At 48.5% G+C, this 16,386-nt stretch overlaps 1 protein-coding gene across 1 annotated transcript in view; it reads right to left on the reverse strand.

The window, feature by feature from the left end:
* Positions 1 to 1,581: 1,581 nt before the first annotated feature.
* The window catches only part of DAGLB (diacylglycerol lipase beta), a 166,012-nt gene continuing 151,207 nt past the window's right edge, over positions 1,582 to 16,386 (reverse strand). Inside the window, exon 15 of the mRNA XM_086940753.1 lies at positions 1,582 to 3,125. Within this exon, the coding sequence (XP_086796879.1) occupies positions 2,954 to 3,125 (172 nt within the window). The 3' untranslated portion in view covers positions 1,582 to 2,953. The remainder of the gene's footprint in view (positions 3,126 to 16,386) is intronic.

Raw genomic sequence — 16,386 nt, forward strand, 5'->3', positions numbered from 1 at the left:
GGAGCGAGAATTATCGAGTCCGTGGAATTTTTAGCCAAGACCCGCCGAGGCTGGGCTTTGAACCCTGGTCCAGGGCCGATCTCAGCTTCCGGGTCTGCCGCCTCTAACCCCTGAGCCACACTTCTCCGCTGTCTGGTGCCTGTGTGGAAGAGTTGGTCCTGAGCGAAGTGTGTCCGTAAATCCTCCTGTCGGATCAGTGGCGTCAGTGCTCCAGCTCGTTCTGAATTTGGGACGTTCTGAGTTTGGGATGGCAGGTGCGCCAGTCTGCTGAATCAGACGCGGAGGTAGCGAGACACTAGATCTGAAGTAGCTTCCGGTAGCTTCTTCAGATCCAGTGTCTCTCTACTCCCGCGTCTGATTCAGCAGACTGGCGCACCCGCCATCCCAAACTCAGAATGACCTGTAGCACTGATTAAACATTTCAAAGACTATGTTGACCTCAGAAACTTTTGAAACTCTTTAAGAGACTGCCGAACCATCGCTTTATCCCCACCACGTGTGCCCAGGACTGTGCTTATCAAAATCATTGGACCGTGATGGATTTTTGTTTCAGCACCGAAGAGAGATGTGGTCTGCTGAGCGGAAAAGTGGTCAGCTTTGGCTGAAGTTTTGGTTCTGAGCCCTAAGGCGGGGCATCAAAATTGGACTTTTGGGGCCACCTATGGCCTGCTGGCAATGATGGCCCAGGAGCCTTATGTTCAGCCGGAGCAGAATGTTTTTTAGGTGGCAGGACAGGGACTAGACATATAGGACGTTCCCCGTGGAACGTCCAATATGTTGAGGTCGATTTCTAATTCGGAGTCTGAGCCTTCGATGGAAAAAGTCTCTTCATCAGCTGTGGAGGCCTGGTGTAGTTCCTACTCCTCAACACCCTGGTGTCCGTAGATGTCTGGCATGTCATCAAACTCTCCCGATCCTCTCCCTGCGACGTGCCCTTTCGGTCTCGTAGAGTCTTCTTTGACTGAAACGTTCATCAGGCCTTGCAGTCTCTTACAGGTGTTCTGGAGACAAATACAGGTTGCACACCCGGTGAAGGTCGGTCTGTGGGTACTTGGTGTGGCACCTCAGGCAGAAACGGAAAGGCGTCAGCTCCATCCGCAGGGCATTCTATGGCGAAGCAGAAGAGAATACAAAGATAGGCCCAGAAGGGCAAGGCCCAAAGGGCTGCTATTTGTGAGCGTTTATCCAATGGGCGATAGTTTTCAGAGTTCGAAATCCAAAGGTGGGAACGTGTTAGATAATACCAGCGAGGATTAGGGTGAATCGCAAACTGAAAGGAGTCCGAAATGGTCTCGACCTGGAGCGCAGGCACACAAGTCCAAACCAGACGGCAGAAAGAAAACAATCTAACAATGGAGTCGATGCCCATGCACATTATCACCAACAGCAGGAGTCACTTTGCCTCAAGACCCAAAAGACTTCTTTAAAGAAAACAACTTGCACATATTCGGACTCAACACTAAACACCAGGTGTATGCAAAGCATGTGTATCTACGGCCACATACGTCTCGAACACTTAGTTCATTGATACTTCTCTGACGCAGGTTGATCTATGCACTTTCAATATACTCTCAAAAATAATTTTGGGAATTCTGCAACATGGATGACTCTATGTATTTCTTATCAACGTACAAAGAAATGTACATTAAATAGGTGAACAATGTCTGTGTTCCTTTGGCAAAGAAGTATGGAAGCTACTATTGTAAATTAAAAGCTGGAACTCAACTAAAGCGTTCAAAAAAAAAAAAAGGTTGTTGCACATACTTTAGATGGTCAAGTAACGGGTTACAAAACACCAAGGTTGTGGCTCTCTGCCAGCACTGCTTTAACAAATGTACACTTATCTTTCTAGGATGATGGTGTAAACAAAAAAAAACTCCCAAGCATCGCACACAATAACTTTTCCATTTAAAGTAACAGGATGCGCAACTAAATAACCAAAAATGCAACATGAAAACAGAAAGTGTCGCCAGTCTCATTATCATTTGAAAACAAGGATTTTTCTTTCTCACCTTCCTCTGTACATATATTTCGGTCTATCTGTCCTACAGAGGATATGGGCCCAATTCATGCGTAACTCTAAAATAAGACTATTGTGTCTTCCCATATCTTCTAAGTACGATGTAGACTATAAATATCACAATTACAAAAAAATAACAATCACAATTAGACCACAGTTAAAGTATTATAACTGAAAGGCCAAACAAAAGTAGGACTGAGAAAGAAAGACTGAACAATTCTAATCGTTTATACTCACCAAGCACTTGTGGAATGGAGGCAGGAGGCATATTTAATATCAATAAAAGAAACAAAGTGCATTTTTATACACGTTGTAAAAATACATTCTTGCATAGGTGATGAGCTGTCTAACTGGCCATTAATTTGAAGGCCTAGTGTAGTACACTCTCCTGACATCAAGTAAGATACCAATGTGAGTGAGATGAGGATACACCAGTTAACTCAAGCTCCTCAAAGATAAAATAAACAAATATAAGTAAACAATCCACAGATGCCCATCTATAATGCTTTCCTTTTTATCCCAAAGAAATGTCAGAAGACTGGCATAAAAGGCGCCAGATCATTGTTCACTGTACACATTTTATTTCGCTTAAATCTGATGCTCAAAAAAATTCCAGTGCATTTCTCCTTATGTATGGTGTCCATCCGAGGTACATTTCTGTAGTACCAGATAGCGGCCAGTGCTCAGCTATATATACATTCCTCCCAAAGGTGGCCTCTTACTTGAGACTTGTAAAAGGTGACTTTTGATTTAGGCCTTGACTTGTATAGACATTCACTAGATTTCAGACTTGATGTGTTGTACAGGACGTTCATTGCACTTTGTTCAATGCAGTTCAACAGAAGAAGAGATCACAAAACTTCCTAGAATTGGAAAAAAAGAGCTGCCATTGTATGGTTGTAGCAGTCATATGACATGAGTCCCCAAAGGACCTCATGGAGTCTGGCAAGAGATGCAGCTTGCCTTTTCTGGACTCAAGCTGCTTAAAGCTTTCAGCACAGCGTCTGGCATGTGATCCGTGATCATCTTTGGGCTGATGAAAATGCTGCTGAAGGCAGTTTCTTTTGACCACTTGGCACTATACGTAACATCAGAAAAACATAACCTGAAACGGATAAAGAGAAATGTGGAATTAGATTATAAATGATGAGCCAATGCATATGCACAAACACTCCATGGCGTTTTTGTTTTTAAAGCTGTGCTGGCATTAAATTAAGGAAATAGATTGCTTTATTTCATTTCATTAATCTTTATTTCGATCACAGATCATAAAAGATGCAAAACAGTACATACATTTAAAAACTTATTAAACATAGTGCGATCAAAATTTCTAAGAGTAGTTAAAATATAAATAAGACATTTGTGGGAAGCCGCTGGTCATGTCCATTTATGGCAGGCATTTCATCATTCGGCTACGGGTAAACCACAGGGAGGTTAAAAATTTTGACAGTGCAAAAACGATAGGAGGGGAAAGATCAGATTTTAGCACTCTATAAGCAGTTTGGTGAGATCTAAAACCCAAGTTCCTGAGCATCGGGACAAGCCAGTATTTCCTGCTCCGCTCATAGCCCTTGCAAAAAAGGACCGCATGCATGTCGTCCTCTTTCGGGTGTGCACACATTGGGCAAATTGATGTAGTGGAGCAGACTGACCAAGATGCTGTAAACGAAGCTAGAGGAAGGCATCCATAACGCCATTGTAAAAACAGTTTCCTGGTTAATGCAGGGGAAATCTCATCTAGAGTTTTTTCAAGGGAATAGGTATCTTTTATTTTCAAAAATAAATTTGTCAGAGACCCCTCGCGAGTGTCATTAGAGGCTCTGGTGAGCATCATGGCGTAGTAGGTGTCCGCGAGTGCCTTTTTTGGGATCTTGGTGCAGGAATTAAGAGGATCAGTCCATAGTTCCGGGAATCCCATTTCCTCGCACCTTCCCTTGACGTAGGTCAACCAAGGAATCCTCTTTATGCTCCGTAGTTCCAGGAATTCTTGTAGTTCTTCTCTGTAGCTTACGAGATCTGGGCTAGACCACAAACGCCTCCAGAATTTTAGGGGTTTTAGTCCTAGCTCCTCTGTAATGGGTCTGATTCCCAAATCCAACCGGAGTGGTAGTAGTGGGGTGCTCTGGGGGAGGGCAGCTACCTGTCTCAAGAACTTGTTCTCCGTGATCTGTAACTTGGGGTACTGGGTGTATCCCCACAACTCACCCCCGTAAGTGACCCCTGCCCTAGCTTGTGTTTTGTATATATGAATAACTGGGGTAAGTGGTCGATAACTAGATTTGTTAGCCAGACGCAAAGTGCCACCCGCCAACTGTGCCAGTTTGATGGTCACTTTGGCCTGGTGGGCCGACCAAGTTAAGTGTTCATTTATAGTAATCCCCAGGTATTCGATATTGTGCACCCGTTCTAGTTGAACCATGCCTAGCTTGGGGGGGGGTTCTATTCCGGGAGTTAGGATTTAAAATCATGAATTTTGTTTTTTGAGGATTGACTTCCAGTCCCCGATCGGAGCAGAAGTTAAGGAAGCCGTCCAGAATGCGCTGAATCCCCATAGGGGATTTAGACAGCAACAGGGTGTCGTCTGCAAACATAATTGCAGGCACCCTGTTGCCGGTCAACTTGGGGGCGTCTGAGTTGGCGATCCTGTTAAGGTGGGCAATTACCCCGTTCACGAAGATGCAAAACAGGGTGGGTGCAAGTACACAGCCCTGTCTTACACCTCTGCGAACGGGGAACCGCTCAGATAGTTTCCCACCTTTGCCACACCTAACGCGGGCATAATTATTAGTATGGAGTCTTATCAGGATTGCCAAGATATCGGCGGGGACATCGAGTTCTTTCATGACATTCCACAGCCTAGCTCTAGGCACCAAATCGAAGGCGGCGCGTAGGTCTACAAAGATGGTATAGAGACTGCCGCCTTCGATTATCGCTGTTCTCCAATAGAGCAGTTGTAACCTAAATATTTGGTCTGTGGTGGATACACCCTCCCGGAATCCCGCCTGGTATGGGGACAAAATCTCCATTTCTTGAATCCATGCTTGCAGACGATTTAAGATCAATCTGCCAAAAAGTTTTTGTGAGATATCTATCAGACTGATTGGTCGATAGTTGGACGGGAGCAGGGGGGATCCCTTTTTATAGATTGGGACTACCTCTGCTCCCGTCCAAGTATCGGGCACAGTCATTCCCTCCTGGATGGCATTAAATATTAGTGTGAGGTACGGTGCCCAGATCCCTGGTTCCTGTTTGAACAGGTCCCCCGGGACCCCGTCCAATCCCGGGGCTTTTCCAGCAGCTAGACCTTTGATGGCCTCCCTCACCTCTTTCTCAGTAAATGCAGCCCCCGCGGGGGTAGGTGCGGGCAAGAGACTCGCAATACAAGAATCCTGACCTCTCTCTGCATAAAGTGCTTCAAAGTGGGCCTGCCACACTGAGGCGGCTATATTGGGTTCTATTGCCGACGATAACTCACCCGTACCATTAGCTACTACCCGCCAAAATTTGCGTGAGTCTCTGGTTGATAATGCCTTCACGAGATTCTCCCAATAGTCATAGTCCCATTCCGCCCTGGCATTCACTAGGAGGGACTTGTACTTATTTCTTCTCTCGCGAATTACTTCCCTGCTAAGGCGTCCCTTTATTGCAGAAAGCAAATGAGCCTTAGCCCTCCTACATGTAGCATTATACCAAGAGGTCTTTGGCTTATAACCCTTCCTTTTCATGGGAGTTGTGAACAGATCTTGTTCGAGGGAATCAGTAATAGTTTTGTGTATTTTTGCCAGTTCCCCTCTGGTGTGTTCGTCTGGGTTTTTAGTACCCAGATCAAAGGCACTCTCTAGTAAGGGAACTAGCCTTTCATAAAGGCGGGGGAGTTTGTCTGTGCTAGTAACCAGCTTCTCCCACTTCACTTTCCTACGGTTGGTTTCAAGTAGGAGGCCCGACTTGTCAATCCCAGATCCCTGTGATGTGTCCTTACTGCCGGGAAGGGAATAAGTCAGTTCCAGGGAGTTATGGTCACTATCGTTTCTTGGGCACACTTTAAAATCAACTATTGCTGGCCACATGGAGGTTTTGACCATAATGTAGTCAAGTCTAGATTCACTACCAGGTCTGTTGTAGGTCGGGTTACTGGGTATATCCGAGCTACAACGGCCATTACATGCCCTAAAACCGAAATTAAGGGTAAGGGCGTTTATTTGTAGGGCTAGGGGAGTCCAGGCCCTTGGCGGTGGCGCCGCCGTCTCAGGTATAAGCCAGCAGGAATCTTCATCTAGGGAAGGACCATCGCGTAATCCGGGCAGGGGTTCATAGTGGGAATTAAAATCGCCCCCGATCAGACAGGCGAGATCGCACGGCACGCCCTCTAGGAATCTAGCTAACTCTTCTATGGTAGGCGACTCTTTATGCATTTGGGTCGGCCTGGAGTAGATATTAACGATTAATAACTTTGTTGAGTCCGGCCACTCTAGTAGGACAGCCAACAGATCGTCGGAAGCGGTCTCTATATCAGAGGCTTGGCAACCTAGATCCGTTGCTACCCCTATCAATAATCCCCCAGATGGTCTCCCCTTTCCCCCCCACTTGGCTATTTTGGAAAAGGAAGCAAAGCCAGTTATATCTATTGCTTCTCGCGCCCAGGTTTCTTGCAGGAGTATTAAGTTCTTAGATCTAATGTAGGAGGCCCATTCTAGGCAATCTAATTTACTAGAGAGCCCTGCTACATTCCACGAAATTGCTGTTATGTGTGGTGTTTGGGCTCGCGACGGACTCACAGCAATATCAGTGGGCTCAAGGTGGGCCCTATTAGTTGAGGATGGATGTGTGAAGTCCAATGGACAAGTGGGAATGGGTGAGGGAGGGTTCACCATGGCTGGCGTCTGGGTCAATTCACCCAGACTTGTTATTAATGTGCCCGCCAGTGTATGTGAATTTATGTCACATATGGAAACTACGGGTGTGTTGGTGGTAGTAGGGTAGGTTGCAGAAGCAACGTTCCCCTCTCCAGCCATCTGTCAGTCTACCATATCTAAGTTGCTGTATCGATTCTGTGTTGGTAGATAGGCAGGGTAATGCGTTCTATATGGTCCAGGTATTCCCCTCCTATGACCACCTCCCCCCCTCCTCCTCCTGGTGACAGTTTCCCACCCCGCCTCATCCCCGTAACCAGAGATGTACTCAGTTGGTCTCCCCCTATATGGAGGATAGGTGTTAATATCTCTGTGACAAGTTTCCCAACCCTCCAATAACTCTTGATGGTGCCCCCACCTATGATCCTCAGAGTCGTAAAGATTGGAGGGGTAGAAAAATGAGAGGGGAAGTGTTTGGATGGTATTACCGAAGTCCTCATCAGTAACACAGGAGCAAATATATGCAGCAGTGTTAGGGTCTCTAAAAGAGACCAAAATACAATCTCCTCTGATGGACTTCCTAGTATGCCCCACCCATGCTACTCTCTTAGTCGTGGATATGTCACTCGCAGTACCTCTCGGTAATGGTCTATTAACCGAGAGCCAGTTTATTACTTTGTTCTTGAGTGAAGTATATGATTCAAATGTGGGTGGGTCAAGTTCTGGTACCCCAGCCAAAACTACAGTGTAGGGGGCGGCTTCTGGTGGGAGGTTTACAAACTGTAGTTTTCTTTTGAAGTGTGGCTTCTCTCCCTCAAGTGGGGGGTTGTCCTTGGTCTTGTTCAGGGGAGTTGGGACTGATTTTGATGAAGAGGTCGGTTTAGGAGTAGTAGTATTAGGCTGCTGCGAGGGTGTCGGGACTGTAAGTGTAACAGTAGGTTTTGATGCACTGTTTTTTGCAGGTTGTGTGGATCTAATTTTTGGATCTAATGGTTTGGGGTTTGATAGAGCCTGCAGGTTGTTCTTTTTAGCCGAATTAGAGCCTGTACCCTCCTTTAATGACTTAGTGATATTGCTGTCGGTTTTCCTGGCATCAGCGAGTTGCACCGTTGCCTTTTCGATGTTCACTAGTCTTGCTTCGATCTTTATCAGTCTTGCCTCTAATGGGCTTAATAGAGACCTGAGCATTGAACCTATGTCCTCCAGAGTGATGTCATCCGAGGAGGTGTCTAATGGGAGATTATCAGTAGGTTGTAGGGGTGGGATTGATTTGGGTGGTCTGGGAGTGGGTGGAATTCCGGACCTAACCCCCGTTGCGGGTAGGGCATTTATTTTCCTCCCCTTTCCTCTAGTTTGTTTAGATTTGGGGGTTTTAGACCTAGGTTCTTCTTGGTTTTGTGGCCCTTGCTTTTTCTTTGGAATCGCTCCCTCTCTGGCTCCCTTATTGTTGTCGCTATTGGAATCTACGGTTGGAGCTATCTCGGTATTCTGTGGTGATATAGGTTGCGTATTGGGTAACACCATTAGGCTCATATCCTCTAGATCACTTGGAACGTCAATAGTGATTTCTGGGCTGTTTATTAGTGTGTCCGTAGGGTGGAATGATGTTTGATCGGAACTATGCAAGATGGGCCTGCCTGAACTATTTTCAGGCGTTCTAGCTAGTGCCATCGGTCCCATAGAAGATCTCCTTACCCAATCAATTTCTTGAGAAATTCTTCGCTCCAGGACTTGGATCTCCTCAATCAGGAGTGAACCAGCCTTGGCGAAGTAAGTGTCGATTGGGCCTTTGACCGCTCCAGCAGCGACAAGGGAAGATGTTTTACTTCTTGTTTCCCGTGTGCACATTGTTCAGGGTGTCCGAGGTCTTGGTGGGGCAGGCAAAGAGCGGGGGCCCGGACCGGACTCTCCCGTACTCGAACGGCCTCAAACGGCCTGCTCTTTGCCCGGTCTTCGCCCCGTGCTCCGCCCCGCGCGCGTCCCGCGTCGCGGTTAAGCTGGGGTGGGTTAAATGCACCAAGGCAGGGGGCGTGGCCGCCGGGGGAAGAGGCACCAGCTGAGTCAGCTAGGGCTGCTGGTCCTCGCAGTCCTCCGGTCGGCTCCAGGCACAATCCAACGCTCTATGCCACACCCAGGAGCGCGTTAGATCTTCACCGATTGTGAAGCCGCTCCCACTAGGCAGACACGGCGCGTATGCAAATGAGCGGCACCCGCAAAGCGGGTGTCGCGAAAAGTAGCGCTGGTCGTGGGTCCAGAAATACAGCAGAGTCTGTCTCACTCCACAAAGGGCAGCAGCGCCAGAAGCACCCACTCGATGTTAAGACACAGGTGATCTTATTTCCGTGAGGGAGGGGGCGTGGCCGCCGGGGGAAGAGGCACCAGCTGAGTCAGCTAGGGCTGCTGGTCCTCGCAGTCCTCCGGTCGGCTCCAGGCACAATCCAACGCTCTATGCCACACCCAGGAGCGCGTTAGATCTTCACCGATTGTGAAGCCGCTCCCACTAGGCAGACACGGCGCGTATGCAAATGAGCGGCACCCGCGAAGCGGGTGTCGCAAAAAGTAGCGCTGGTCGTGGGTCCAGAAATACAGCAGAGTCTGTCTCACTCCACAAAGGGCAGCAGCGCCAGAAGCACCCACTTGATGTTAAGACACAGGTGATCTTATTTCCGTGAGGGAGGGGGCGTGGCCGCCGGGGGAAGAGGCACCAGCTGAGTCAGCTAGGGCTGCTGGTCCTCGCAGTCCTCCGGTCGGCTCCAGGCACAATCCAACGCTCTATGCCACACCCAGGAGCGCGTTAGATCTTCACCGATTGTGAAGCCGCTCCCACTAGGCAGACACGGCGCGTATGCAAATGAGCGGCACCCGCGAAGCGGGTGTCGCGAAAAGTAGCGCTGGTCGTGGGTCCAGAAATACAGCAGAGTCTGTCTCACTCCACAAAGGGCAGCAGCGCCAGAAGCACCCACTCGATGTTAAGACACAGGTGATCTTATTTCCGTGAGGGAGGGGGCGTGGCCGCCGGGGGAAGAGGCACCAGCTGAGTCAGCTAGGGCTGCTGGTCCTCGCAGTCCTCCGGTCGGCTCCAGGCACAATCCAACGCTCTATGCCACACCCAGGAGCGCGTTAGATCTTCACCGATTGTGAAGCCGCTCCCACTAGGCAGACACGGCGCGTATGCAAATGAGCGGCACCCGCGAAGCGGGTGTCGCGAAAAGTAGCGCTGGTCGTGGGTCCAGAAATACAGCAGAGTCTGTCTCACTCCACAAAGGGCAGCAGCGCCAGAAGCACCCACTCGATGTTAAGACACAGGTGATCTTATTTCCGTGAGGGAGGGGGCGTGGCCGCCGGGGGAAGAGGCACCAGCTGAGTCAGCTAGGGCTGCTGGTCCTCGCAGTCCTCCGGTCGGCTCCAGGCACAATCCAACGCTCTATGCCACACCCAGGAGCGCGTTAGATCTTCACCGATTGTGAAGCCGCTCCCACTAGGCAGACACGGCGCGTATGCAAATGAGCGGCACCCGCGAAGCGGGTGTCGCGAAAAGTAGCGCTGGTAGCGCTGGTCGTGGGTCCAGAAATACAGCAGAGTCTGTCTCACTCCACAAAGGGCAGCAGCGCCAAAAGCAGATTGCTTTATTAAAATGAATATGGGTTCAAGTGTTCTAAATGATAATTTTATTTAAGCATTAACTCAAAAAAAATGCAGTGCCACTCCTAAATATACTGCCAAGTACCCAATTGGGTTCATCAGCCCTCTTTGGAAGCTATATATGTGCACTCTGTGACAACTGTTCAACATGGGTCTTCTAAACAGCCAGTTTTCTACATATCATATGCTTACTGTCTAAACTTAGTCAATTGGTCTTCCAATAGTTAAACATATTACCTCTTTCTGTAGACCAGCGCTGTAAAGCAATACTAATGGCAATACAGTGTAATAGAAATTTCTGTAACATAACACAGGTCCTCAAGTTTAAACACTGGGAATATTTGTGGCAACGCCACAAATAAGTATGCTGCCACATTTAAGTAACTGAACTAATGCACCAAATAATCATGTTATTACAGCACATTTAACATTAGAAGGGGAATACCCTGCAGAAACGCTTGTTTTCAAAAGTTGGAACACAAACATTTCCATGGGAACTGGGAAGTGCTAGAATAGTGCTGTTCACCCTATCCAGGGGGTTATGTGACGGGGAAACTGAATTGTCTAATGTCAAGAAATGTAATTGTTTGGCTTCCCAAATGACGGAAATAAATCACTGGGTATTTAGCATTCAACAAGAACCATCCGTGCTGTAGGTGAGAAAGGCATTAGGACCCAGGAGATACCCTGGCTCCCTCTATGGGTTGGGGACTTTGAATAGTTGTAAGGTCCTTCCAAACATGATAAAACCATGGAAAAAGCTTATCAACACATAGGCTGACAGAAAGAGCTCATCTTGGAAACACCTTTGTATGTCTCTGCAATATTGCAAGCCTATCCCATGTGATGGTGTGAAGACTACATTGACTGCATACGATCACCGTTTTGGCCCATTCCTGCTAGGTATGATAGGCCCACCCACACATGTGGTGTACCATTGTAATCAAAAGAAGAGTGTGAATACAGGATGGTAGATTTGACTGAAAGTTCCAGTTTTCTGTCACATTAATGATAAAAAATATTATTTTTCACAAATATGTTAGGATTTTCAGAGCATCCTGGGGGGGAGAAACATGTGGAATCCATGCAAGCCACACCACTGTGGATTCCCTGGGATGTCTAGATTTCAGAAATGTCCAGGATTGCTAGGATTTCCTGGTTGCTGACTGACCCCAGGCCAAAATACTGCAGCCATTCACCATGAAAAGTGAGAGCAAACAGGATTTATTAAGCACATAGTTGACGCCTAAGGGCCATTGTGGGCAAGAAAACATACAGGTATTCAGACAAGTGACTTCACTCTGGATTTAACTGCATTTCCAGCTTTCAGAAAAGAGAATGGTTGATAGGGTTTAAGTGGTGCCAGCTGACTCCGTGCCAAAATATTGCTGCCATTCACATGGATACAAAGGAAATCTGAGCTTTTCGGACATAGTATTGTTGTTTGCAAGACCTTCTGTGTAATAAAACGTGGTTGGATCCATGCAAGCCACACCAATCTCGGAGGACATCCGGCAAGATTTTTATAACACAGATGGTTGTGACAGTTAGCGTTAAGTAGGCTGCGGCTTGAGTAGAAAATGTACCCGAGCAGCAGCAAAATCAACTCAAGTAGCTGCTCCCTGTGGCACACTGCGTGGTGCTGTTCCTGCTGATTTCATCAGGCAATCATCCTATCCACAGGAGCCCCTGTGTTGGGCCTGGACAAGGTGCCCAAAAGGATGTCAGTGAGGGCTTCATTAAATGATAGCAGGGGCTCTGAAGAGCTTGCCGCCGGTTGAAGCACCTCTGTCAGGAGGTTAGTCCTGACCGCCTCTGTAGGTAGCTCGAGTTGGAGAGCGTCGGCCGCCCTACGCAACACCACGGAGTAAGACGCTCACTCCTCCGTAGCCACGGTAGGAGGAGTCAACATGCCAAGGTCTGGTGAGGTACCCAGACCACTGTCTTCCCCAAGTTTCTCTTTCCAGTCCGGTTCATAGCCTAACTGGTCAGTTAGAGGGTCACCAGACCCCTCCCAGTCCTCCTCTCCCCCCATCAACCCTAAAGCTCATGGTAAGAGGACTACATTGGCTGCTCACACACCTGACAGAAATGGACAAATGTCTATTTCTATCCAGTGGTCCATCCAGTACCATCACACAGGGAGTCACTTCACCCAACCAGTCTGACAACCCTGCCCCCCATCTTCCCTGCGCCCTTCCGACATTGGAGTCCCACAAGATTTCGACCCAATTTACCCACATTACTAACTTACCACATGTCACAGTACCAAAACCAAATAACACGCCTAACTTCCCTCTTCCACCTTGTCCTCTTCCATCATCAGCCTCCTACGTTGACACCCCCCATACACTTAACCCCACCCCACTAAACCCACCCAGAACTCCTATCTTCCCCGCTTCTCGTCCTCCCCGTTCCCCTCAGGCGTCTGACTTTTACGTTAGCTACACCCAGACATCCCCCCCCTAACCTCACACCTCACAACATTTCAACAATCCCACACACCTGACCTCCCAACACGCCTGATACGGCATATGTCCCACCAACAGATACTGACCCCTGACACTACAAGACTATAGCTCCCCTCCACCCTAACGCCAAAACCCTCTTGGCTCAGCATCCTTGCCCTTTATTGCCACTCCTGACAAGTACTCTCCCCTTCTCAGCTACCACACGCAAGGTCATGCTTTGTCACATGCCTTGACACCACAGGATCATAATGATCATGCATTACCTTCCGAGCGCCCCCTGCCCTTGTGTACCCTTACCATTCCCACTTTACAACTAGCCACCCCCTCTACTCAGCCATCTACATCCCCCAACATCCCTTCGATCTCTGCTTCACTGCCCTATAATGATACTCCTCACACGTACTCACCCCACAACTCACACCCCCTCTGAGGTCTTGGGTTGTCATATCTCGATTCCACACTACACACTACTGCAATGATAATGCACTACCTGACGAGCACCCCCTGCCCCTTCTTTCCCCTTCCCCTCCCACTTTACAACCTTCCACCCCCTCTACTCAGACATCTACATCCCTCACTCATCCACCCTCTCACACAACACTTCCTCCAACACTACCCATACCCGCACCTCTGCAGCCATTCACATGCAGAACACAGCCTCCAACCACATTCATAACTGATCCTGACCATAGACTTGAGGAAATAATGTTGGCTCTACACCATACTAAAAAGGAACTCCAATCTTTCAAGGTTCTGATATCTAGTCAACCTTGGCGTAATATTTCCTCAAGGGCCTTTAACCCGAACGATCGAGTACACCACATAAAGAGCACCCCTAAACTCACCACACTCAATTGGAATTCAGTTCCCCTACACAAAACATTTTCTCGCCCTAGGCGTAGCATCACTCCATTCTCTGGAGGCGATCTGCTATCTCTTTTACAATCCTACGACCCCTCTCCCACTAATTGCACTACCTCTACTCAGTTGACCACACCCACTATACCCCCCAACCCACTAAGAGCTGCTAGACATAACATTAGAGGGGTCATCGATAGTAACCTTAAAAGTGTCCCTCTCACCCAGGACCCCTTCTGCTCCCTCATCACTCCCAGTCTTAAATGCACACTCCTAAACTGCAGATCTGCCTCCAGACATGCGGTGGATATAGCTGAGCTCATCATCTCACAGGAACTAGACCTGCTAATGTTAACCGAAACCTGGCTATCCGATTCCTCCACCCCACTGAATGACATCCTAGTTCCCACGAACTACGACATCATCAGATTAGACAGAATCGGTAAAATAGGGGGAGGTATAGCGTGTATTCATCGCAGTAACATCACTGTAAATATAGCCACATCCCCGGTCTTCCCTTCTTGCAAATACTTTTACCTAGATGTTAGCAGTAACGGCAAACCAGCTTGCTCACTTCACATAATCGATCATCCACGAGGTGAAAACCTCATATTTTCAGAACTCCTCATGGATATGATTTCAACTAACAACGGACGACAAAATACCCAAATATTCCTTGGCGATTTCAATCTCCACTGGAATGACAACGACGCAGTGGTCAACTGCCTCAAAAACTTCCTAGATGATCTAGCCCTTACCCAAACTTGCAATAGCCCTACACATAAGAAAGGATCAACCTTGGATCTAATAATTTCCAAAACTGACGTCAAGTACTTGGAATCGATACAACCCTGCGACTGGTCTGATTTTTTTTTTTTGTAACATCGTTTTTATTGCAGCACCAAAATAAATGTACAGACATCAAGTTCACGGTATAATCATAAAGCATAGCAAGAAGACACAGTAGTGATTGTCCTTCCCCATCATGATTGGCATGTCCCCAATAAGAAGACTGTTCTGCCTTAACGCTTAGGTCAGTCCTTGCTGCATAATTCAACGTCCGACATCTCAGTAGCAAGAAAAAGTGGGTTGCTTTTGTAATTTTCGCCCCTCCCCCACCCCTATCAAACACCCTCCCCCCATCGCCCCAACAGTTCCGAACTCCCCCCCCCCCCCTGTGGCCGCGCTGTGCAAAGGTCCCAGTCAGAGTAAAGTCTGGTGTGTTGAAGGAAGGTCTTATACATTCGCTAAGGTGTGTCCCCGGGTGTGTTAGCGGGGTTAGCTGCCATTAATTCCTCCATCTCCTCATCCCCCTCATCAGCATCATCTCGGAGCGCCTGTACCATCATTTCCCATGCTGTCGCCCTCTCCATAGCCTTCTCATCATCCGTTCTCCAAGCCATCTGGTACCTCAAAGTACTTTCACACGCTGCCCACCGCAAACATTCACCATACCATCGCTTATATGTGGGTCCCGCTTTCGACTTCCAATTCCTCGTGATTTCCCGCTTTGCAAGGATCAGCCCCAAATCTATAAACCGACTGGTATTTTTATTCTTAGAAGTGTGCGGAAACCAATGTAGGACCCCCACTGCCTTGGTGTACTGTATGTCCCTATCCGTTGCATCGTTCAGAGCCCTCCCAATCTCCTGCCAGTAATCCCCCAAGGCAGGGCAGTCCCACAGCATGTGACCCAACTCCGCCCCAACTGTATTACACCTGGGACAGGCCGCGTGTTCCACCCCAAAGTATTGCCGTATTTTCCCAGGTGTGAGGTATGCCCGATGAATAATGTAGAAATGTATTAGCTGGAACCTGGCGTTTCTCGAGCTTTTCCGTGCCCGTCGTAGCAACTGACCCCAAGTCGCATCAGGGATCTCCATTTGGAGGTCCAACTCCCACTTAGCCTTCAAAGCCGCGAGCGGCTGCAAAGCCTCCCGCAACATTCTGGAGTATAGACAGGTTACCGCCTTAAAGGTCCCGGCTGCCATCATCGTATATTGGCACGCCATGGAGATCACCGGTTCCTGCAACCCCTCTCCCCAGTGGTCCTGCATAGCGCCTGTTACCGCCGCATGCAACAAGTAGTCACCTCGTGGGAGGTCGAACCGCTCCTGCAGGTCCTGAAACGGGAGCAGCACACCATCCTCGTACAAGTCGCCCAGCATTTGGACCCCAGCTTCTTCCCAGCCCAGTAAACGCGACCAGTCCCCTCCATGAGGGAGGGCTGTAACCATCCCCAGCCGAATTTCAGGAGCATACATAAGGAGGACCCCCGCTTGTTTGCGCGCCCGATTCCAGCAGAGTCGAAATGTCTATTCCTCCACTGTCAGGTCCCTAACCAAGAGCCTCTGATGCAGTGTGATGTACGCCAGCACATGCCGCGGGGTGCCCTCATCTCTAGCATGTTCCGGGCCTCTATATACCCTCACGACCTCCTGAGTGAAAGCCTGCAACTGAGCCGCCAGATAATAACCTTCAAAGTCAGGCACCGCCATGCCTCCCTCGTCCTTGGGCCGCAAGAGGGTATCCAGCGCGATTCGTC

The sequence above is a fragment of the Lissotriton vulgaris genome, chromosome 10 (assembly GCF_964263255.1).
Source record: "Lissotriton vulgaris chromosome 10, aLisVul1.2, whole genome shotgun sequence".
NCBI lineage: Eukaryota > Metazoa > Chordata > Amphibia > Caudata > Salamandridae > Lissotriton > Lissotriton vulgaris.